This window comes from Pseudophryne corroboree, chromosome 5 (assembly GCF_028390025.1).
Source record: "Pseudophryne corroboree isolate aPseCor3 chromosome 5, aPseCor3.hap2, whole genome shotgun sequence".
In the NCBI taxonomy this organism is placed as follows: domain Eukaryota; kingdom Metazoa; phylum Chordata; class Amphibia; order Anura; family Myobatrachidae; genus Pseudophryne; species Pseudophryne corroboree.
This window is the reverse complement of record NC_086448.1, coordinates 189,009,009-189,034,870: the sequence shown is the minus strand read 5'-3', so window position 1 is coordinate 189,034,870 and position 25,862 is coordinate 189,009,009. Positions and strand designations below refer to the sequence as shown.

At 46.2% G+C, this 25,862-nt stretch overlaps 1 protein-coding gene across 1 annotated transcript in view; it reads right to left on the bottom strand.

The window, feature by feature from the left end:
• SCRN1 (secernin 1) overlaps positions 1-25,862 on the bottom strand; it is a 135,262-nt gene that overhangs the window by 13,774 nt on the left and 95,626 nt on the right. The window contains exons 6-7 of the mRNA XM_063921960.1: positions 16,333-16,498; positions 7,714-7,876 (exon numbers count right to left, since the gene is read on the bottom strand). Coding sequence (XP_063778030.1) covers positions 7,714-7,876; positions 16,333-16,498 — 329 coding nt within the window. The remainder of the gene's footprint in view (positions 1-7,713; positions 7,877-16,332; positions 16,499-25,862) is intronic.

Below are 25,862 nucleotides of genomic sequence, written 5' to 3'. Positions count from 1 at the left end.
TTCCATACGGAATTTGGACACTCTCACAAATTTGCTCAATGATTTGAGGTTGAGTATAGGCCAAAAGGACCCATTGCGTTTCGGAACTAGAAACAGGGTCTAATAGTATCCCTTGCCTCTATGGGACAGAGGTACCAGCACTACCACTCGTGTGTCCAGGAGGGATCGCACAACCAATTGTACAGCTTGCGCTTTCAACGGATCCGAAGAGATAACCGTCAAGCAGAACGGCGAGGGGGACGTCTCTTGAAAGAGATTGCGTACCCGTGAGAGAGAACTTCCAGTACCCAAGCATCTGAAGTGGTCTTTAACCAGACCTGGGTGAACTGTAGAAGTCGGCCTCCCACCCTGGGGTACCCCAGGGGGAGGCCTGCCCCGTCATGCAGCAGGCTTGTCGTGTTTGTAAGCAGGCTGATGGGCAGCCTAGTGGTTTTGGAAGTACGAGCCTGTCTCGGATACGCCTGACCCTTTGCTTTCCCTGGAGGTCGAAAGGAATGAAAAGTGGTACTCTTTGCATTCGGTGCTGAAGGATTAGTACTTGGGAGACACGCAGTCTTAGCAGTCGCCAAGTCAGTCACAATCTTATTTAGATCCTCCCCAAATAGGATGTCTCCCTTAAAAGGGAGTCTAGGTCCACCTTCCTGGACCTCAACCACAGAATTCGGCGAGCCACGATAGACGTAGTAGACGCCTTGGCCACTATTACACCTGCCTCAAAGGACGCCTCCTGAATATAGTGGGAGGCGTTGGTAATATGAGACAGATATTGTCTGTCAGTGTCAGAAATATCCTGAGGCAGCTCATCCTCTAATGCCTGAACCCATGCTTCAATTCCTTTTGCGGCCCTGGAGGCTGCTATAGTGGGTCTATGTACAGCACCAGTAACTCGCTTATCCGTTGGTTCCTTCAGTGAGATGACAGTGGTGACAGGCAGAGTAGATGACACCACAAGACGGGCGACATGAGAGTCCACCGGCGGTGGAGTTTCCCACTTGTTACTCAACTCCGCAGGGATAGGATAACGAGCTAGCATCTTTTTAGACAGGGAGAAATAATTTCCCAGAGACAACCAGGATTCCTGATGTATGTCAATTAAATGGTCAGAATGTGGTATGACTACTGTCAAAGTCGAAAAATATTGCAGTACACACATCACGTACAAACTACACACAGATGGCCTCCGCGTGTGTACTTGTTCTGCTGTGCGTGCGCATATCCGCAATTTGCGTATGGTCGCTCCCGCTGTCCTGCGCATTAGCGCGTGGTTACGAGTATTTACGGTAGAATTTGTGAACGCATGGAAGGCTATCAAAACACATTACATATTTAATCCAAATAGTGCACAATGTACACATAGTCTCCCTGCACCACATCAGAAAGTAACAGCAGTTTAAATGGTAACAGAGCAAAGGGATTCACCTTTACAGGATAGGAGGGGACAGAACAAGGTTATAAGGTGGTGTTTGGTATCCAGCTGAAGGGTATTTTAAGGGTAACATTCCGGTGTTGGTTTGAGAAAGATCGCATGTTCCTGCGGATAGTTATGTGCAGGAGCAGAATATAGATATAAACTGTATTTACTGTACATTATGTATGCGGCGGAAATCCAGAGGAGACCACCCACAAGAGCATTTGGAACAGACATCGCCTACCTATTCAAACCGACCTATGACCTCTCCTGTACTGTAAATGACCATCCCTGTGTCCAATGGACAAAGAGATTACAGTATCCATTGTGTTATGTTTTGGATGAATTGTATAAAGAGAGCCTGCAGCAGGCCTGGTCAGACACAAGACTCACAAAGTTATCTATTAGATGACCGAGGACCGGACCGGGTAGCGCGGCGAATCCAATCATGTATGTACCATTGAATGTAGCCATTATTCTGTTGTATTGTATTGTTTATATTGTAACCCCCTTTCAGCAATAATACGCTGTGGTGTCGGAAACCAGTGGTTTAACTACAGACTGGTGTCGTGTCTTTCTTTCCCTGCTAAGGTTTAAAGTGTAATAGCATCGCCCTGCATTGCTGCATAAGGTTTAAAGTGTATTCATTGGGTGTGTACGCTCAGTGTGTACTTTGTACCGTCAGCGCGGCGTTTGTACGCAAAGTCCGTACACGGTACGGGACTCTGTACGCTAACAGCGTAAAAGGTGCGTAGAGTGTGTATTAAGTTTAGCGGCCGCAGCGGCTCCATGGTAAAGTGTATTTAAAGTGTGTATAAGGTATAGCTTTTCATTCCTGTATATAAATCAGCATTATCACTACTTTAGTAACCTTCTGACATTTGAACTTATCAGGTTTCTTAGACACAGTAGTGGGATCTACCTCATCATCAATTTGTAGAATCAGCTTAACAGCCTCAACTAGGTCAGGAACATCAACCTGAGTTGTAGGTTCCTCGTCAGAAGCGACTAAATCAGTGTCTGACGGATCAGTATATTCCCCATCCTCATCAGAAGAATTATCCAAAATATTAGTGGATTGTGAGGAGGAAGTGGCCCGCTTAGATGACCCTTTGACCCCAGAGGGGCGAGGGGTAGACTTTTGTCTAACTAAAGATTGATTTAATTACTGTATCTGGGTAGACAGAGTGTCCGCCCAGGGCGGATTAACCACAGGGACAATATGTGTCTGCAATGGCACAGGAGGCCCCACAGGGGGCGTAAGTCGTGTCACAAGTGTATTCAGCATACTTGAGAACGCTGCCCAAGGTGGTTCCTGATTGGCGACAGGCGGTGCGGGCTGACTAGGAGATGTATAGCACCCAGTACCTGAACCATCAGCTAAAACTTCCCCCTCAGGTAAATCCGTGGTGCAAGCACTGCATGATGCAGAAGCGTCCGCGGATTTCCCGCCCTGTGTGGCAGACAGGTGTGGTATGGAAGTAACTATGGATATGGTGTGGTATGGATAGTAACTAGGTTGACCACTACTGGTCGACAGTAACTAGGTCGACAGGGTCTCTAGGTCGACGTGGTCTAGGTTGACAGGTCAAAAGGTCGAAATGAGTTTTTTATGTTTTCTTGGTGTCGCTTTCTTCGTAGAGTGACCGGGAACCCCAATTGGTGCATTGTGTCCCCTCGCATGGCTCGCTTCGCTCGCCATGCTTCTGGCAAGGTGCCTCGCTTCACTCGGCACAGATTACTGTTCCAATCGTAGTCCACGTGGATCGTTAAGTATGAAAAGGTTCAAAAAAAGGAAAAAAATTGTGAAAAACTCATGTCGACCTTTTGACCTGTCGACCTAGAACATGTCGACCTAGAGACCCTGTCGACCTAGAGACCCTGTCGACCTATTTACTGTCGACCAATAGTGGTCGACCTAGAGACCAGATCCCGTGGCAGACATTATAGGGAATGTAGCCTTAGAGCATAACAGTACAATATAGCCAGACAAACACAACACCTGCAAATAACCCCCTGATTTATGTGACAATAAATAGAGGACACAAACAGAGAGATAAAGCGGTATGAGGTGACTGAAATACACAGTAAAAAACACAAAACAGTATACACTATATACTGTGTAGAACTATATATATATATATATATATATATATATATATATATATGAGACCCTGACGCACCTAGCGCCCCAGGATACAGAATATAGTGATAGCAATAAGTGTGATACACGAGAATGAAATCCACATAGCAGCTACAGGCACACTCGGTCACAGGTACAATGCAGAAGTTATTTCAGATAAACAATAAAACTGCACTGGACTAGTAAAACTACACTGCTCGAAAAAAATAAAGGGAACATTTAAACTACACAATGTAACTCCAAGTCAATCACACTTCTGTGAAATCAAACTGTCCACTTAGGAAGCAACACTGATTGACAATCAATTTCACATGCTGTTGTGCAAATGGAATAGACAACAGGTGGAAATTATAGGCAATTAGCAAGACACCCCCAATAAAGGAGTTGTTCTGCAGGTGGTGACCACAGACCACTTCTCAGCTCCTATGCTTTCTGGCTGATGTTTTGGTCACTTTTGAAAGCTGGCGGTGCTTTCATTCTAGTGGTAGCATGAGACGGAGTCTACAACCCACACAAGTGGTTCAGGTAGTGCAGCTCATCCAGGATGGCACATCAATGCGATCTGTGGCAAGAAGGTTTGCTGTGTCTGTCAGCGTAGTGTCCAGAGTATGGAGGCGCTACCAGGAGACAGGCCAGTACATCAGGAGACGTGGAGGAGGCCGTAGGAGGGCAACAACCCAGCAGCAGGACCGCTACCTCCGCCTTTGTGCAAGAAGGAACAGGAGGTGCACTGCCAGAGCCCTGCAAAATGACCCCCAGCAAGCCACAAATGTGCATGTGTCTACTCAAACGATCAGAAACAGATTCCATGAGGGTGGTATGAGGGCCCGACGTCCACAGGTGGGGGTTGTGCTTACAGCCCAACACCGTGCAGGACGTTTGGCATTTGCCAGAGAACACCAAGATTGGCAAATTCGCCACTGGCGCCCTGTGCTCTTCACAGATGAAAGCAGGTTCTCACTGAGCACATGTGACAGACGTGACAGAGTCTGGAGACGCCAAGGAGAACGTTCTGCTGCCTGCAACATACTCCAGCATGACCGGTTTGGCAGTAGGTCAGTAATGGTGTGGGGTGGCATTTCTTTGGGGGGCCGCACAGCCCTCCATGTGCTCGCCAGAGGTAGCCTGACTGCCATTGGGTACCGAGATGAGATCCTCAGACCCCTTGTGAGACCATATGCTGGTGCGGTTGGCCCTGGGTTCCTCCTAATGCAAGACAATGCTAGACCTCATGTGGCTGGAGTGTGTCAGCAGATCCTGCAAGACGAAGGCATTGATGCTATGGACTGGCCCGCCCGTTCCCCAGACCTGAATCCAATTGAGCACATCTGGGACATCATGTCTCGCTCCATCCACCAACGCCACGTTGCACCACAGACTGTCCCGGAGTTGGCGGATGCTTTAGTCCAGGTCTGGGAGGAGATCCCTCAGGAGACCATCCGCCACCTCATCAGGAGCATGCCCAGGCATTGTAGGGAGGTCATACAGGCACGTGGAGGCCACACACACTACTGAGCCTCATTTTGACTTGTTTTAAGGACATTACATCAAAGTTGGATCAGCCTGTAGTGTGTTTTTCCACTTTAATTTTGAGTGTGACTCCAAATCCAGACCTCCATGGGTTAATAAATTTGATTTCCATTGATCATTTTTGGGTGATTTTGTTGTCAGCACATTCAACTATGTAAAGAACAAAGTATTTAATAAGAATATTTCATTCATTCAGATCTAGGATGTGTTATTTTAGTGTTCCCTTTATTTTTTTGAGCAGTGTATATATATATATATATATATATATATATATATATATACATATATATATATATATATATAAAAAACAATGCACAGTAGATACTGGATGTATAGCTCAGAATACTTGTACTAAATATTCAGGTAGAAGTATACTTGTTCTTAACTAACACTGTCTAAAATGACATGTAGAATACTTAAGTGACTGTAAATGCACAGCGCTGATGAGACAGGCGGATTTACACAGAATACATTGCCCTGCAGTCCCGGAGATCAGCCGCAGCTACTTGTATAAAGATGGCGCCAAAATCTCCGTCAGGGAGTGAGGGAGAGTGAAATGCAGCTCCAGGGCGGGTACACCAGCAGTAGATGGCGCTGGGGGAGGGGCTACAGGTCAGTGCCTTATCCACTATGCTGGTCCTCACCACCGGGTACTGTGTAGCCTATGTAAAACTGATTTTTTAAAATCCGACCTGTGCTCCCTGCCTGGTGGATATAGTGGGGTCCCTGGGCAGTACAGTGTCCACGCCAGCGACGCGGTCCGTCTCCTGGGACCGCGACTTACCGGCGGGTCCCACCTGGGGGACCCTCTTACCTCCTCACAGATGTGCAACCACGCAATCCTAGAGAGCGTCAGCAGTGGTGTGCCTGTGGATCGGTGCACCTCCGCTGCAAGTACCCGGGGACCAGCCGCGGGAGTATGCAGCGCTGCGGGGAAGGTGATGGAGCCGCAGCACAGCATGTCATAATGACATAGAAAGTGCTGCGGCCCTTGAAGTCTTCTAAAAAGCTCTTTTCAGAGCTGCCTAGCACAGTACCCCCTGTTCAGTGACCTGCTATGAGGGCAACAACTTACAAACTGAGCTCCAGTGTCCGGAGGCGGGGTTATAGAGGAGGCCATGCAATGCATTCTGGGAACAGTCAAAGCTTTAGCCCAGGCATGTCCAAGCTGTGGACCTCCAGCTGTTGTGAAACTACATATCCCAGCATGCCCTGACACAGTTTTGCTGTCAAAGAATGCTAAAGCTGTGTCAGGGCATGCTGGGATATGTAGTTTATTAACAGCTGGAGGACCGCAGTTTGGACATGCCTGCTTTAGCCTGTTGGTGCCTCTGGCAGGGCCGAAACTAGGATTTACGGCACCCAGGGCAAGGCAGTAAGTTAGTGCCCCCCCCCCCCCCCCACACACACACACACACACACACAGAAAAAAATAAAATCATTTTTTATTTTATATATATATATATATATATATATATATTAAAAAATATATATAATAAGATAATAAAAGTAGAAAATGGATAAAAAAATACACTAAAATAGAATAAAAAAAAATATATGCTCCATAATATCCCTCAGACAAGCAGACCCCAAGTAAAACACACACAGTATGTATATATATATATATATATGTATATATATATATACATACACACATACATACATACATACATATACATTCATATATACATACATACATACATTTATCCATATGAACTTTAGTTGTCACAGTGGTATATACTAAGGCAATATATACTGTATAAACTTAAATAACTAGTTTAAATGAGCTGCAGGGGTTAACACCAGAGTGAGGGAGTGTGTGTGTTTTACCTCCAGTCCTCTCACTCTTTAATCAGAGGTGAAGGGTGCTGGGCTGCTGCAATCAATCACTGCTGGTGTCTCTGTCAGCGACTCAGCTGAATGAAGGGCAGTGTGGGGCTGGAGAAAGCTTTGCATCGAGTCACAGCCAGAGCGGGCGGGCGGCTTGCCGCTCAGGATAGCCGACTACTTCAGCTCCAGCGGCGGCCATATCGCTGCAGGGCGAGTGAAATGCCTCATGGGATTTGTAGTCTTTCTGTTACAGCTCCAAGTATAACCAGTAACAGACTTTACTACAAATCCCATGTTCCTCCACTTCCTCCTTTTGCTGTATCAGACGCAGCAGGATCCCAGCGCCCTATCCGATCCCGCGCCCGGGTTACATACCCCCCTAGCCCCCCCCCCCCCTAGGTTCGGCCCTGCCTCTGGCTCAAGATCCAACTCTACACCCCGATGTATTCCCTGTGGAACACAGTGTACCCCGCTGCAGAAATATGTATTTTACAAGCTGTGAGAAAATAGGAGACCAGACATTATCCACTTTCATCATTTGGAAGTTCACATGAGAGTTGGACAACTTACCTGTGCACTTTGAAATAGACTTTTTATAAAGGATGAGACTGTGGTTAAAAAGTCACTATCTTTCATATGTGGACACAAATGTGAGCAAACCATATACTTTTACTTCACTTTATCCTAATTGGTAGTGCTAACCTGTTTTTTTGTTTTAATCACAACGTATGCTCTGACTTAAAACCACATAAAAGCAAGAAGCGATTAGCGAATCTGCAACACATGAAAGAACACCACTCACCTTTTCCCTGTCCATTAGGGAAAGAGCACATTGATGTGCTTCATAGAGCTCATGTTTCCATTCTGTATGTTCATGATGGCAAGGTTTTCCTTCTGCACAAGATGACTGGGCTTTTGGGACGGCTGTTACATCTTCCACAAAGATAAAGGGTTTAAATATGGATCTTGAAAGAATCAAAAAATATATATAGTAAGTATGATATTGTTGTAGTACCATATATGGCTGCCACGTGGTTTCTCAAGAGAAACTCAATGGCCCTCATTCCGAGTTGATCGGTCGCAAGGCGAATTTAGCAGAGTTACACACGCTAAGCCGCCGCCTACTGGGAGTGAATCTTAGCTTCTTAAAATTGCGACCGATGTATTCGCAATATTGCGATTACTAACTACTTAGCAGTTTCTGAGTAGCTCCAGACTTACTCTGCCTGTGCGATCAGTTCAGTGCTTGTCGTTCCTGGTTGACGTCACAAACACACCCAGCGTTCGCCCAGGCACTCCCACCGTTTCCCCGGCCACTCCTGCGTTTTTTCCGGAAACGGTAGCGTTTTCAGCCACACGCCCCTGAAACGCCGTGTTTCCGCCCAGTAACACCCATTTCCTGTCAATCACATTACGATCGCCGGAGCGAAGAAAAAGCCGTGAGTAAAAATACTTTCTTCATAGTAAAGTTACTTGGCGCAGTCGCAGTGCGAACATTGCGCATGCGTACTAAGCGGATTTTCACTGCGATGCGATGAAAAATACCGAGCGAACAACTCGGAATGAGGGCCAATATCCTGACATATCAAAATTGATGCAAAGGAAGATGTTACAAACATCAAGCAATCAAGCAATTAAGGGGGTCATTCCGAGTTGATCGCTCGCTAGCTAGTTTTAGCAGCCGTGCAAACGCTATGCCGCCGCCCACTGGGGAGTGTATTTTAGCTTAGCAGAAGTGCGAACGCATGTGCAGCCGAGCTCTGCAAAAACAGTTTGTGCAGTTTTTGAGTAGCTCTGAACCTACTCAGCGCTTGCGATCACTTCAGCCTATTCGTGTCCGTATTTGACGTCATACAGCTGCCCAGCGAACGCCCAGCCACGCCTGTGTTTTTTCAGACATGCCTGCATTTTATCAGACACGCTTGCGTTTTTGCAAACACCCTGAAAACGGTCAGTTGACACCCAGAAACACCCCTTCCTGTCAATCTTCTTGCGGCCGTCAGTGCGACTGAAAACTTCGCTAGAACCTGTGCACAACCACAACGGGCTTTGTACCCGTACGTTGTGCGAGCGCATTGCGGGGCATACGCATGCGCAGAAATGCCGTTTTTTTAGCCTGATCACTGCGCTGCGAACAACGGCAGCTAGCGATCAACTTGGAATGACCCCCTAAGTGTAGATACACAGGCTGGCAGCTATAAGAAATACAAACATTCGTTTTTGTACCCCTTTTCTTAAATGTCCCATATTACATTAGTAAAACAGTGGCAGCCATCCACAAAAACTGGTGTAAAAGAAAAAAAACGGGCCCTGTATTAAACAATCACATTGTAACTGTAATTTTCCGAATAGCAGTATTCACTGATGCAGGTAGCTCAATGAAAGGAAAATGATGGGAAACACCACCTTTTTCACTACCATCAGTTTTAAAAAGGTCCCCCAGATCTCTGCGCAATTCCTGTTTTCTATATGGCTCATGCACAGAGATATTTCTCAAACTAAAATATATACCCATGGAAAAACATTGGAATATTACTGTGTACCATAGTCTTCACAGCTCTTCACTAACTTTCACACCTGCATTAGGAAATTCCATTGAGGTGGCAAGGGGGTGAGCTTGCCCCACTTCCATACCAACATTGCCATTAACTAATGTGTAGTGGACATTTTATTATTTGGTAGTCTGGACCAGTTAGGCAGTCATTAATGTCACTTTTTGACACCTAATCAGTTTCTGGCACTGGAGTGAATGTACAGTGGCACAGTATTCCCCTAGTTAATTACAAGAAAATAGTGCAAAACCACTTGGGGCAGCACACACGTGACAGCGACATAGACCAGTCTACAGACAGGTTACCTTCTAGCTGACAGCAGTGAATGGAAAATACATTTATGCATCAATGGGACCCAGTGTCCAACTATGGCATGAAGGGCTCACCGGCGGAATGCAGTGGTAATGGCCAATGCTTAGGGGTGTGGCACCTTGATCAAAATATATATTAAAATAAGATTTTACTCACCAGTAAATCTTTTTCTCGTAGTCCGTAGTGGATGCTGGGGACTCCATAAGGACCATGGGGAATAGACGGGCTCCGCAGGAGACTGGGCACTCTAAAGAAAGATTTAGTACTACCTGGTGTGCACTGCCTCCTCCCTCTATGCCTCTCTTCCAGACCTCAGTTAAGGAAACTGTGCCCGGAAGAGCTGACATTACAAGGAAAGGATTTTGGAATCCAGGGTAAGACTCATACCAGCCACACCAATCACACCGTATTATCTTGTGATAAACTTACCCAGTTAACAGTATGAACAAACAACATAGCATCAACCAAAGGATGCCAATATAACATAACCCTTTATTAAGCAATAACTATATACACGTATTGCAGAAAGTCCGCACTGGGGACGGGCGCCCAGCATCCACTACGGACTACGAGAAAAAGATTTACCGGTGAGTAAAATCTTATTTTCTCTAATGTCCTAGTGGATGCTGGGGACTCCGTAAGGACCATGGGGATTATACCAAAGCTTCCAAACGGGCAGGAGAGTGCGGATGACTCTGCAGCACCGAATGGGCAAACACAAGGTCCTCCTCAGCCAGGGTATCAAACTTGTAGAATTTTGCAAAAGTGTTTGAACCCGACCAAGTAGCAGCTCGGCAAAGCTGTAATGCCGAGACCCCTCGGGCAGCCGCCCAAGAAGAGCCCACCTTCCTTGTGGAGTGGGCTTTCACTGATTTTGGATGCGGCAATCCAGCCGCAGAATGAGCCTGCTGAATCGTGTTACAGATCCAGCGCGCAATAGTTTGCTTTGAAGCAGGAGCACCCAGCTTGTTGGATGCATACAGGATAAACAGCGAGTCAGTCTTCCTGACTCCAGCCGTTCTGTTAACATAAGTCTTCAAAGCCCGGACCACGTCCAGCAACTTGGAATCCTCTAAGTCACGAGTAGCCGCAGGCACCACAATAGGTTGGTTCAAATGAAACGAAGACACAACCTTTGGTAGAAATTGCGGAAGAGTCCGCAATTCTGCCCTGTCCATATGAAAAACCAGATAGGGGCTTTTACATGACAAAGCCGCCAATTCTGACACACGCCTAGCCGACGCTAAGGCCAACAGCATGACCACTTTCCATGTGAGATACTTTAGCTCCACGGTCTTAAGTGGCTCAAACCAGTGGGATTTCAGGAACCCCAAGACCACGTTAAGATCCCAAGGTGCCACTGGTGGCACAAAAGGGGGCTGAATATGCAGCACTCCCTTAACAAACGTCTGAACCTCAGGCAGTGAAGCCAGTTCCTTTTGAAAGAAAATGGATAGGGCCAAAATCTGGACCTTTATGGACCCCAATTTTAGGCCCATAGTCACTCCTGACTGTAGGAAGTGCAGGAATCGACCCAGCTGGAATTCCTCTGTAGGGGCCTTCCTGGCCTCACACCAAGCAACATATTTTCGCCATATACGGTGATAATGTTTTGCTGTCACGTCTTTCCTAGCCTTTATCAGCGTAGGAATAACTTCATCCGGAATGCCCTTTTCCGCTAGGATCCGGCGTTCAACCGCCACGCCGTCAAACGCAGCCGCGGTAAGTCTTGGAACAGACAGGGCCCTTGTTGTAACAGGTCCTGTCTGAGAGGCAGAGGCCATGGGTCCTCTGTGAGCATTTCTTGCAGTTCCGGGTACCAAGTCCTTCTTGGCCAATCCGGAGCAATGAATATTGTTCTCACTCCTCTTTTCCTTACAATTCTCAGCACCTTGGGTATGAGAGGAAGAGGAGGAAACACATAGACCGACTGGAACACCCATGGTGTTACTAGTGCGTCCACAGCTATCGCCTGAGGGTCCCTTGACCTGGCGCAATACCTGTTTAGCTTTTTGTTGAGGCGTGACGCCATCATGTCCACCTGTGGGAGTTCCCATCGATTTGCAATCAGCGTGAAGACTTCTTGATGAAGTCCCCACTCTCCCGGGTGGAGGTCGTGTCTGCTGAGGAAGTCTGCTTCCCAGTTGTCGACCCCCGGAATGAACACTGCTGACAGTGCCTGCACGTGATTCTCCGCCCAACGAAGAATCCTGGTGGCTTCTGTCATCGCCACCCTGCTTCTTGTGCCGCCCTGTCGGTTGACATGGGCCACTGCAGTGATGTTGTCTGACTGAATCAGCACTGGTTGGTCTCGAAGCAGAGGCTCCGCTTGGCTTAGGGCGTTGTATATGGCCCTTAGTTCTAGGATATTTATGTGCAGACAAGTCTCCTGACTTGACCACAGCCCTTGGAAGTTTCTTCCCTGAGTGACTGCCCCCCAACCTCGGAGGCTTGCATCCGTGGTCACCAGGACCCAGTCCTGTATGCCGAACCTGCGGCCCTCGAGGAGGTGAGCACTCTGCAGCCACCACAGAAGAGACACCCTGGCCCTGGGGGCCAGGGTGATCAGCCGATGCATCTGAAGATGCGATCCGGACCACTTGTCCAACAGATCCCACTGAAAAATCCTGGCATGGAACCTGCCGAAGGGAATGGCTTCGTATGACGCCACCATCTTTCCCAGGACTCGCGTGCAGTGATGCACCGACACCTGTTTTGGTTTCAGGAGGTCCCTGACCAGAGTCACGAGCTCCTGACCCCTCTCCTCCGGGAGAAATACCTTCTTCTGGCCTGTATCCAGAATCATGCCCAGGAAGGGCAGACGCTTCGTAGGGATCAGCTGCGACTTTGGAATATTCAGAATCCAGCCGTGCTGCCGCAACACTTCCTGAGAGTGTGCTACGCTGATCAGTAATTGCTCCCTGGACCTCGCCTTTATGAGGAGATCGTCCAAGTATGGGATAATTGTAACTCCTTGCTTCCGAAGGAGCACCATCATCTCCGCCATCACCTTGGTAAATATTCTCGGTGCCGTGGACAGGCCAAACGGCAGCGTCTGGAATTGGTAATGACAGTCCTGTACCACAAACCTGAGGTACTCTTGATGAGGCGGATAAATGGGGACATGCAAGTAAGCATCCTTGATGTCCAGAGACACCATGAAATCCTCCTCTTCCAGACTTGCAATGACCGCTCTGAGCGATTCCATTTTGAAGATGGGCCTGACCGAACCGTCCGGTTTCGGTACCACAAACATAGTGGAATAGTAACCCCTTCCCTGTTGAAGGAGGGGAACCTTTACTACCACCTGCTGGAGGTATAGCTTGTGAATTGCCGCCAGCACTACCTCCCTTTCCATGGGGGAAGCTGGCAAGGCCGATTTTAGGTAACGGTGAGGGGGCGTCACTTCGAACTCCAGCTTGTATCCCTGAGACACAATTTGTATAGCCCAAGGATCCACCTGTGAGCGTACCCACTGGTGGCTGAAATTTCGGAGACGCGCCCCCACCGCTCCTGGCTCCGCCTGTGGAGCCCCAGCATCATGCGGTGGATTTAGTGGAAGCCGGGGAGGACTTTTGTTCCTGGGAACTAGCTGCATGGTGCAGTTTTTTTCCTCTACCCCTGCCTCTGGCAAGAAAAGATGCCCCTCTGACTTTCTTGCTCTTTTGCGAACTAAAGGACTGCATTTGGTAATACGGTGCTTTCTTCGGCTGTGAGGGAACATATGGCAAGAAATTTGACTTCCCTGCCGTAGCAGTGGAAACTAGGTCCGAGAGACTGTCCCCAAATAATTCCTCACCCTTATAAGGCAAAACCTCCATGTGTTTCTTAGAGTCGGCATCCCCTGTCCATTGCCGAGTCCATAAGACCCTTCTGGCAGAAATGGACATTGCGTTTATTCTAGAGCCCAGCAGGCAAATGTCCCTCTGGGCATCGCGCATATATAGGACAGCGTCCCTGATATGTCCCTGGGTCAGTAGAACAGTGTCCCTGTCCAGGGTATCTATCTCCTCCGAGAGATTATCAGTCCAAGCTGCTACAGCACTACACATCCAGGCCGAAGCAATTGCTGGCCTCAGTAGAGTACCAGAATGTGTATAAACAGACTTCAGGATAGCTTCCTGCTTTCTATCCGCAGGATCCTTTAGGGCGGCCGTATCCTGAGACGGCAGGGCCACCCTCTTAGATAAGCGTGTCAACGCCTTGTCTACCCTCGGGGAGGATTCCCAGCGTAACCTGTCCGTTGGAGGGAAAGGATACGCCATCAGTAATCTCTTGGAAATTACTACTTTCCTATCAGGGGAATCCCATGCTTTTACACATAATTCATTTAATTCATGTGAAGGGGCAAAAGTCACTTCTTGCTTTTTCTCCCCATACATATAAACCCTCTTGTCAGGGACAGGGTTTTCCTCTGATATGTGCAATATATCCTTCATTGCTATAATCATGTAGCGGATGGCTTTAGTCATTTTAGGCTGCAACTTTGCATCATCGTCATCGACACTGGAGTCAGACTCCGTGTCGGCATCTGTGTCAACCATCTGGGATAGTGGGCGCTTGTAAGACCCTGACGGCCTCTGCATTGTAGGATCAGGCATGGGTTGAGACCCTGACTGTCCCAAGGCTACAGCTTTATCCAACTTGTTATGCAAGGAGCTTACATTATCATTTAACACCTTCCACATATCCATCCAATCAGGTGTCGGCACCGTCGGCGGCGACACCTCATTCACCTGCACTTGTTCTGCCTCCACATATCCTTCCTCATCAAACATGTCGACACTGACGTACCAACACACCGCACACACACAGGGAATGCTCTGACTGAGGACAGGACCCCACAAAGGCTTTTGGGGAGACAGAGAGAGAGTATGCCAGCACACACCCCAGCGCTATATAACCCAGGGATTACACTGTACCTTAGTGATTACCCAGTAGCTGCTGTTTGTGATCGTTTTGCGCCTAAATTTATGTGCCCCCCCTCTCTTTTTACCCTTTTTGCACCTGGATACTGCAGGGGAGAGCCTGGGGAGCGTCTTTCCAGCGGAGCTGTGAAGAGAAAATGGCGCTGGTGTGCTGAGGAAGAAGGCCCCGCCCCCTCAGCGGCGGGCTTCTGTCCCGCTTCTATGTGCCTGACTGGATATATGTGTTATTTTGCCAAAAGGTACCTTAATTGCTGTCCAGGGCGCCCCCCCCTGCGCCCTGCACCCTACAGTGACCGGAGTGTGCGGGTGTGCTGCAGGAGCAATGGCGCACAGCTGCAGTGCTGTGCGCTACCTTAAGTGAAGACAGGAGTCTTCTGCCGCCGATTTCGATGTCTTCATGCTTCTGCTGCTTCTGTACTTCTGGCTCTGCGAGGGGGACGGCGGCGCGGCTCCGGGAACGGACGATCAAGGTTAGGTACCTGTGTTCGATCCCTCTGGAGCTAATGGTGTCCAGTAGCCTAAGAAGCGCAACCAAGCCGCAGTTAGTAGGTTTGCTTCTCTCCCCTCAGTCCCACGTAGCAGAAGCTACCAGCAGAAGCTCTCTGAAAATAAAAAAAACCTAAACTAAAATACTTTCTTCTTAGCAAGCTCAGGAGAGCCCACTAAAAGCACCCAGCTCTGGCCGGGCACAGATTCTAACTGGGGTCTGGAGGAGGGGCATAGAGGGAGGAGCCAGTGCACACCAGGTAGTACTAAATCTTTCTTTAGAGTGCCCAGTCTCTTGCGGAGCCCGTCTATTCCCCATGGTCCTTACGGAGTCCCCAGCATCCACTAGGACGTTAGAGAAATATTGATAGTGGATGCATAATAATGTAACAGCAATGCAATGTAGAAAATACACTTTAGTATTGTGCAGTATAATGTAACATACAGTATATAGTACGTATAATTAAATTACACAGTCTGGAACCTGATCCCTATAAGAGGGGGTGGAGCCTTGGGTAGTCAGGCTCATCAAGAGATTTCCCCCTATGGGCCAGTCTGACCCAGGCGGGAACCCAATGATTGTTTGATCACTAATGATCAGACATAACTTTACAGGTATTAGGAAACAAATAACTAAGAGAAAGCTTTTTCTGGAAAATTGTAACTAATGTTATACTATATTTGTACTTTGTTATTAACTAAGCAGAGAAAAGTAACTAGAGAGTCTAATTATAAAGACCCCTCTGCTGATCACAGCTGCAGAAAATCTTAATTTGTACAATTTTTCTAAACTTTTTTCTAAAGCTTCCAGTTCAAATTCTGCAACAAATGCTAGAAAAAAGGAAATTAGAAAACAAAGAATAGAAATGTTGGTACCTCTATTGCATCTGTATACAGTATGATAAATAAGCTTGGGAAGTATTGCAGAAGACTACCGGTGAAGATTACTGATGTCAACAGTCATCGCAAGGAGGGTGGCTTTCATAAATAGGCAATAAACCCTAAATCCTGTTAAAATTTTTATTTTTGTAAGATTAAGGGCTTCTTGCCATAGATAAATAAAGCCATAAAACACAAGAGATCTAGATAAAATATCTCTAGCAGTCCTTTCTAGGCTCATACTAGGCATTACAACAAACTCACCTCGATGGATCCGGTGTGCCAGTAAGAAAGTGAATACAGGGCCGTTTCCCATCCTGAGGTAAGACAGACACTGCACTGGCTGTAGTAAGGAAGGTAGCAGAGTCTACATTGATTCCATTACTTTTATTACGAAGAACATTCATCACTGATTCCATGGTCAGCAATTCTGAGAAAAAGAATACACGCAAAAAAAAAAATTTTATTGTGTATGTTTGCTAAATTAGTACAATTATGCAATACACATTATACTGCAAAAAGTAAATATAATCTCCATTAGGAGATGAATCAAACCTTGGAGAGATATAACGTACCAACCAACCAACCAACCAACCAACCAACCAATCAATCAATCAATCATCGCCTGACTCATTTTTCAAACACAGCCTGTGAAATGACAGTTTAGAGCTGATTCGTTAGTACTTTATCTATTTCTGAAATTTGATACATCTCTACCTTACACAATATGTTCCTGGTTCTACCACTATCTACTGAGGTGATGGTGAGGCAGGACTCAGGAGATTTCTAAAACAGCTGGTTAGATGGTTCATTATTAGTATGAGAGGTCTAGACTCCGGCTTGCTTTAATAGACTTCAGCACTAGGAGTTTTTCCGTCTATAAGGTTAATATCCAATACTGAGTTGGAGGATTACTCTGGAAAAAATACAGCACAGATAAATTAGGATTTCTGCCTTCTAGTTAAGATCGAACTTTGATTCATTAATGGTCATTTTTGGATCCCAAAATAGGCAGAGGTGCTTTTCTATTTTAGCAAAGGAGCCGTACGTCTGTGTCACACCTACGATAGAGCACACCCACGGCATGCCCTCATCATGGATTGTGAGATTACCCAAGGGAAGTCAAGATGTTTTGCAAGCTCAGGTAGAAATACAAGGACCAGCTTTCATTCACTGTAACCTTTCTATCTTTCTCCTAAATTATTGATTGGTTTACCCTCATTTCTGCAATAAATAAATCATGAAACTGTGGTGACATCGGGACAGGGTATATCTCACTTTTGTGTATTGAATATTTTCATTATATAGGCAGAACTGTGTTTTTCTTTATAAAGTGAGCCTGAAGTGCAAAAGTTGCCCTACTGAAAGTATAGGTTAAGGTCTGGTCTCCACCACATCAGTGGGCATGCACAAAGCAAATCCATTTACCAGAAGTAGGTTTTGCAGCCCACGAAATGAAATATCATTATTGCATGTGAGTTAATTATTTGCTATATTCATGGGGTGTGGTTCATTAGGTCAACATACATTGGGTCGACCACAAATGGTTGACATGCATTAGGTCGACATGTACTAGGTCGACATGGAAAAAGGTCGGCATGAGCTTTGTGACTGTTTTTGGTGTTGTTTTCTTTATAAAGTGACGGGGAACCCCAATTAGTGCACCGTGTCCCCTCGCATGGCTCGCCAAGGTTATCGTTCCCAATTGTAGTCTACGTGGATCGTTAAATATGAAAAAGGTCAAAGAAAATTAAAAAATTGTGAAAAACTCGTGTCGACCTTTTTCCATGTCAACCTAGTACATGTCGACCTAATGACCATGTCGACAATTAGTGGTTGACCCAAATGTATGTCGACCTAATGCATGTCGACCTAATGATCGTCATCCCTCTTCATGACCTTCACCCACGCTTGGTACTCCCTGATCCGCAACATCTTGCATCCCTGGCCCAAACACATCTATATTGGCCTACAATTCTATATGCCATCCGAATAAAAACAACTGCACCCAAGCAAACAGGATGTAATGCCACAAACCGCCATCGGTGCTGTGGGATCTCAGACTGTGCTTTTACTAAATAACCCTTTGTGACTTGAAATTCAGTCCCAGCACATGGACAAAGGGTTCTCTTGCAACAAATATCACAAAAATGCTAAGACATCATAACTGTGGGAAGATAAACATATACAGGTACACCACAGATTTTCCGGCAAACGATAATTCGGAACCTCTTTTAATCTGGACAATTTTGCTTTGTCTGGATTTAAGGGGGTAGAGACCACTTTTAATCCGGAACATTTTCTGCGCATGGGCGTAACACGCAATACGCGCAAGTGTCAGTGGGTACAGCTTCAGCGGACACTGCATGTGACACAGCAAGAATCGGTGGGGCTGCTATGGCGTCCAAGGTCAAAGCAAGTACCGCAGATGGGTGGAACACACAGCGCGCACAAGTGTCAGTGAGTACAGCTTCTGAGGGCATTGCAGGTGACACAGCAAGCATCAGGGGGGCTGTTATGGCGTCCAAGGTCACAGCAAGTACTGCACATGGGCGGAATACACAGCATGAGCAAGTGTCAGTGAGTACAGCTTCTGATGGCACTGCAGGTGACACAGTAAGCATCGGTGGGGTCCGCAGACAGTTCAAGTGACAGTAGTGCTACTATGCCTTCCAAGAACAGTGGTGGTACCGGTATAAAGAGTAAACACAAGTCTATATCGGTGCAGGCAAAAGTTGAGATATTACAAAAACTCGAACGCGGTGTTTCAGTAAAGAAGCTGTGTGATACATACGGTCTCGGTTCCTCAACAGTGTATGACATTAAAGAATTGTTGGCATAAGTTGTGGCCTGCCAAGGTGTTTGAAAATGCACCTGATGAAGATCCTGGTATTGCCTTCACAGGATTTTGTGTAGGAAATGATAAAGAATGTATTCTTGAGTTACTTGCTAGTGGATAGAGGTTGACGTTGAAACACCTGTTGTGCGTCACTGTACTGACTCTGAAATTATAGATATGGTTTTGAATCCTGCAAAAATCACTGAAAGTGACGATGGTCACAGTGAAGAAGAAAATGTTATTGAAATCCCCACTGGTATTGACAAGCTGATTGAGATGACAAGTGAGTTAATCAAAGGACTAGAACAACGTAACTTTGTGACAGAATAAGAGCTAATGCATTTTCACTTGATAAAAGAAAACTGTACAGGGAAAGGTCAAAACTTATGAAACAACCTCGCCTTGATGTCATGTTTAAGAAGCTATGCAAGAATGTGCCTAAGTTCTAGAACAGGTCCCTGTTCCCCAGACATCCCAGATACAACTGTACCACCTGAAATACTTCTTCAAGACCAAGCTGATGATTAGGTTGTAGTGGGAGTTGGGCTGTGGGAGGTTTAGAGTTGGGCTGTGGAAGATATAGGGTAAGTTGTAATAGGAGTTGGGCTGTGGAAGGTTTAGAATTGGGCTATGAAAGGTATAGAGTTGGGCTGTGGAAGGTTTAGAGTTGGGCTGTGAAAGGTATAGGGTAGGTTGTAATAGGAGTTGGGCTGTGGAAGGTTTAGAGTTGGGGTGTGGAAAGTTTAGAATTGGGCTGTGGAGGTAAAGGGTAGGTTGTAGTGAGAGTTGGATTGCGGGAGGGTTAGAGTTAATGTCATGTTGCAGGAGGTTTATAGAACTTTACTTTTAGTGACTGTTTCACTTACTGTTAATGTTTGTTCAAAACGTACCTGATACCTGTTTTGCTTATAAACAGTTTTGAATACACCACTGTGTTTAATCATTAATTCATATAATACTGTAGCATATATTTTACTATTTATTGCTTTAGAAATGTTCTGAAGGTGCAAAATTAGTAAAAAAAAAGTTTCCATCGTTAATCCAGCAAAATCGATAAACCGGCACGGCACTAGAACCGAGCATGCCGGAAAATCGGTGGTGTACCTGTATACAGTTTGAGTCTCCCGTATCTGAAATGCTTGGGATGCTTTGGGTTTTTCCGTACTTTGGAATATGTGCATACCATATTGAGATATCTTGTTGATAGGACCCAAGACTAAACACAACATACATGAATATTTCATTTACTCTTTATAGACGTTACCTGAAGGTAATTTTATACAATATTTGTCATCATTTTGTGCATGAAACAAAGTGTGTGTACACTGATCCATCAGAAAGCAAAGGTGACACTTCAGTTGCTCAGTTTGCGTAAAAAAAATTTGACTTCAGAATAGTTTGGATTTCGGAATTTCGTATATGGGAGACTCACCATATATAAGTTTAAGGAAGTGGATCTCAAACTGTGTGCCGTGGCACCCTGGAGTGCCACGGGACACTAGCAGAGGTGCCCTAGATTGGTGGTCCGAGACCAATTCAAATTATTTATGGTCAATGTAATAGACAAAACCAGTGCTTGTGGCTTCTAATCATAAAATATGTGGACAAACGGAAGCAAATCTTGTCCCTCACAACACAATAGAACCTAAAAGATTACATATAAATACAATTTACATAATTAATATTTCTTTCTAAATTTCTCAATAAGAATTTTTTGGCCTAGGGGTGCAGTGAAAAACATTCTAATACTCTAGGGTGCCATGATTCAAAAAAGTTTGTGAACCACTGGTTTAAGGTATGTAAAATGAGAGCAACCCCCTATTGCACATTTAGGTAGTGATGTATGGAAGGCTCCAGTTTTGCTACCTCAATTTAATAGTAAAATTGCATACACAAAAAACTGTTGTATTAGTATGTTAGTATTCTGAGCTGCATAGAGGTACCTACACTATACAGATGTGACCACATCCAGATAAGCTGTAATGTATAATGATACATGTGGAGATAAATAGGATTTTAATTACCTACCGACAAATCCTTTTTTCGTAGTCTGTAGAGGATACTGGCGTCCATATTAGTACCATGGGGTATAGACTGGTCCACTAGGAGCCATGGGCACTTTAAGAAATTGATAGTGTGGGCTGGCTCCTCCCTCTATGCCCCTCCTACCAGACTCAGTCTAGGAAACTGTGCCCGAGGAGACGGACATACTTTGAGAGGATATAAAAGGATAGTGGTGAAATTCCGAACCAGCGCACACAACAAGAGGAAAGCCAAGATAACCAAACATAAAACCAGGAACAGCAACCGCTGAACCAACAATACTTAACCAAGTAACATTGCAGGAAAAAACGAAGCACTGGGCGGGTGCCCAGTATCCTCTACGGACTATGAGAAAAGGATTTACCCGTAGGTAATTAAAATCCTATTTTCTCTTACATCCTAGAGGATACTGGGGTCCACATTAGTACCATGGGGATGTACCAAAGCTCCCAAACCGGGTGGGAGAGTGCTGAGGTTCCTGCAGAACAGATTGACCAAACTGAAGGCCAAAGTATCGAACTTGTAGAACTTAACAAATGTGTTCGAACCTGACCAAGTAGCTGATCGGAATAAGCATGCTGGATAGTAAGCCTGATCCAGCGTGCAATAGTCTGCTTTGAAGCAGGACACCCAATTTTATTGAGATCATAGAGAACAAACAGCGAGTCAGATTTTCTGCGAGGAGCTGTCCTCTTCACATAGATCTTCAAAGCCCTCACAACATCCAAGGATTTTGAAGTAGCAGAGGTGTCGATAACCACCGGAACCACAATAGGTTGGTTGATATGAAATGCAGACACCACCTTTGGAAGAAATTGCTGACGAGTTCTGAGTTCAGCCCTATCTTCATGAAAAATCAAATTGGGGCTTTTGTGAGACAACGCCCCCAGCTCCGACACATGCCTCGCAGTAGCCAAGGCCAACAGTGTGACGGCCTTTCACGTAAGAAGCTTGACGTCAGCGTCCTATAAAGGGTCAAACCAATCCGGTTGCAGGAACTGCAACACCACGCTGAGATCCCAAGGTGCCATAGGAGGCACAAAGGGTGGTTGGATGTGCAGAACCCCCTTCAAAAATGTCTGAACCTCAGGGAGAGAAGACAATTGTTTCTGGAAGAAAATGGATAAGGACAAAATCTGGACTTTTATGGAGCCCAAACGTAGACCCACATCCACACCTGACTGCAGAAAAAGTCCCAATTGAAATTCCACCGCAGGAAATTTCCTGTTCTCACACCAAGAGACGTAGTTTTTCCAAATACGGTGGTAATGTTTAGACGTTACCCCCTTTCTGGATTGGATCAGTGTTGGAATAACCCTATCCGGGATCCATTTACGGGCTAGAATTTGAAAAACCTCCATGCCATCAAACGTAGTCATGGTAAGTCTTGATAGATGAACGGCCCCTGTTGGAGAAGGTCCTCACGAAGAGGTAGAGGCCACGGGTCCTCTAGAAGCATCTCCAGTAGATCCGCATACCTTCTTGGCCAGTCTGGTGCAATGAAAATTGCTTGAACCTTTTCCCTTTTTATTCTTTGAGAATTTTTGGGATCAATGGGAATGGTGGACACACATACACCATCTGGTAGACCCATGGAGTCACAAGAGTGTCCACCGCCACTGCTTGCGGGTCCCTCGACCTGGAACAATACCGCTTGAGCTTCTTGTTGAGACGAGAGTCCATCATGTCGATTTGTGCATTCCCCAACGACGTGTCAAGCTCCCGAACACCTCCGGGTGAAGGCCCCACTCTCCTGGGTAGAGGTCATGTCTGCTGAGGAAGTCTGTTGTCCCAGTTGTCTACTCTCGGAATGAAGATCGCGGACAACGCCACAGCGTGTCTTTCTGCCCAGAGGAGAATCATTGTTACCTCTGCCAGTGCTGCCCTGCTCTTCGTTCCGCCTTGTCGGTTTATGTACGTTACTGCCGTCACATTGTCCGACTGAATGGCTTGATCTTGAAGAAAATGAGATGCCTGTAGAAGGGCGTTGTATATGGCCCTTAGTTCCAGAATGTTGATTGGAAGAATAGCTTCCTGACTTGACCATTTTCCTTGGAACTGTTCCCCTTAGGTGACTGCTCCCCAATCTCTAAGGCTTCCGTCTGTGGTTAGCAGAATCCAATTTTGAATCCCGAACCGTCGGCCCTCAGTCAGGTGAGAAGTCTGAAGCCACCACAGAAGAGAAATCCTGGCTTTTGGCATCAGACGGATCCTCTGGTGCATGTGAAGATGCGATCCGGACAATTTGTCCAACAGATCCAGCTGGAAGGGCCTTGCGTGAAACCTTCCGTACTGCAGTGCTTAGTAAGCGGCTACCATCTTTCCCAGAAGGTGAATGCATAGATGCACCGAAGTACCTTCTGCACCTCCATATCCAATATCATCCCCAGGAACAGAATCCTCCGTGTTGGTTCCAGATGAGATTTTGGTAGGTTCAAAATCCACCCGTTATCCTGGAGTAGCCAGGTTGAGAGGGCAATGTTGTCTAACAACCTCTCCCTGAATGGTGCCTTTATCAGCAAATCGTCCAGGTACGGTATTTATGTTCACTCCCTGTTTGCAGAGGAGAAACATAATTTCTGCCATTACCTTGGTGAACACCCTCGGTGCCGTAGAGAGGCCAAATGGCAGGGCCTGGTACTGGTAGTGACAGTCCTGTAATGCAAACCTTAGATAAGCCTGATGAGGCGGCCAATTCAGAATATAAAGGTACGCATCCTTGATATCCAGAGACACCAAGAATTCCCCCTCCTCAAGACCTGAGATCACCGCTCTAAGAGACTCCATCTTGAACTTGAACACCCGTAAGTACGGGTTCAACGACTTGAGGTTTAAAATGGGCCTTACTGAACCGTCCGGTTTCGGAACTACAAACAGGTTGGACTCTTAACCCTGGTTTTGCAGCTGAAGTGGAACTGGAACAATGACCTGAGTCTGTACCAGTTTCAGAATTGCTTCCTGTAAAGTCATACTTGCTTCTTGAGAAGCTGGTAAGCCTGATTTGAAGAATCTGTGAGGTGGGAGTTCCTGAAACTCCAGTCTGTAGCCCTGGGTTTTAAGATCTTTGACCCAGAGATCCTGGCATGACGTTGCTCATATGTGACTGAAGAATCTCAAACGGGCTCCCACCTGCCTTTCTTCCAGGCAGTGCGGACCACCGTCATACTGAAGGCTTAGAGGAAGCAGAACCGGGGTTCTGTTCCTGTGAACCTGCAGTTGATGGTTTTCTAGGTTTACCTCTATTGCCTCTGAAGGCTGTAGAAGAACCTTTGGTTTTGGTTTTAAATTTTGCTGTCTGAAAGGACTGCAGAGTTGGAACAGTGTCGGATTTTCTAGTCGGGGTAGCTGTGGAAGGAAGTTATGTAGACTTACCCGCCGTAGCCTTGGCTATCCACGTATCCAGTTCATCTCCAAAAAGAGCTTCACATGTGAAAGGTAGGTTTTCCATGCCTTTCCTGGAATCCGCATCCACAGTCCACTGGCGTAGCCACAAGCCCCTGCATGCTGACACTGTCATGGCAGTGGTGCATGCGTTGAGTAAACCAATTTCCTTTATGGCCTACACCATAAAGTTAGCAGAATCCTGTATATGCTGTAGGAGTAAAATTATCTCCTCCCTGGAAAAGGAATCTAACCCGTCAATTAGATTACCTGACCATTTTGCAATGGCCCTAGCGATCCATGCACAAGCTATAGTGGGTCTCTGGGCCACTCCCGCAGCTGTGTACAGAGATTTGAGAGTGGTCTCAATCTTGCGGTCTGCAGCATCCTTCAAGGAAGCTGCCTCAGGAACACGTAAAACTATCTTACGTGAGAGCCTAGAAACCGATGCGTCAACTATGGGTGGGTTTTCCCATTTTTTCCTATCATCCTGTGGAAACGGGAAGGATGTGAGTAACCATTTTGGGATCTGAAACTTCTTGTCAGTATTTACCCAAGTTTCTTCAAATAGGGAATTTAACTCCTTAGATGCAGGGAAAGTAGCTGAGGATTTCTTTTTTACATTAAGATTCCTCATCTTCCTCTGTCACTTTGTCAGGGATGTGCAGGACGTCTCTAATAGCTTCTATCAAGGCCTGTATTCCCTGTTACAAAGCTGCATCCCCCCTCCCGAGTCCACCTCAGCCTCCCCTGGGTCTGATACATCATCATCTCATCGGTATCAGCCTGCATGATTTGGGCCAGAGTACGTTTCTGTGGACAAATGGCAGGGGTCTGAGACACTGGAATAACCACTGAATCTCTATTCATCAGGTCATCAACAGATTTGCCTTAAGTATTGCGTCTCCTTCTCATTTTGGGATAATTTATTTGAAATATTTGAAATCATCCCTTTTAATGAATCTACCTATACTGGTTCAGATCCACTAGCCTGAGAATATGGCAGTGATCGCCCAGATTGAGAAAAACACTCTGCTGTGCATGATACACACTCCCTTGACATAATTAATGTGAAAGAAAACAAACACACACACACAGGAAAATGGGGTAAAACACAGTTAACCCACACAGAGCCCTCTAGGGAGACACAGAGTATAATGGAGCAGCCACACAGCACCCCTATAGCTAAAGTACAAGTTCAGCTGGGTCGCAAACCAAGTACCCTTAACAGGGTTTAGTACACCAAATATTGCTCCCCCCCTTTGCTATGACCCCTGGTACCGCTGAAGTGCTCTGGAGTCCTTGTGGAGGAGCTGTGCTTCCCTGCCAGTCTGTCTGTGTATAGCTGCAGAGGGAAAATGGCGCTGGTGAGCTGCTGGATCTGCTTATAGTGAAGCCCCGCCCCCTTAATGGCACGCGGTCTTCCCGTTTTTTTTTATACTGGCTGAGGTAATTTCTGTTCTACAGTGGGTTAAAACCCCTGTAGAATTGCTGCCAGTGTGGGGATAAGTGTGTTGTGGCCTCAGCTCGC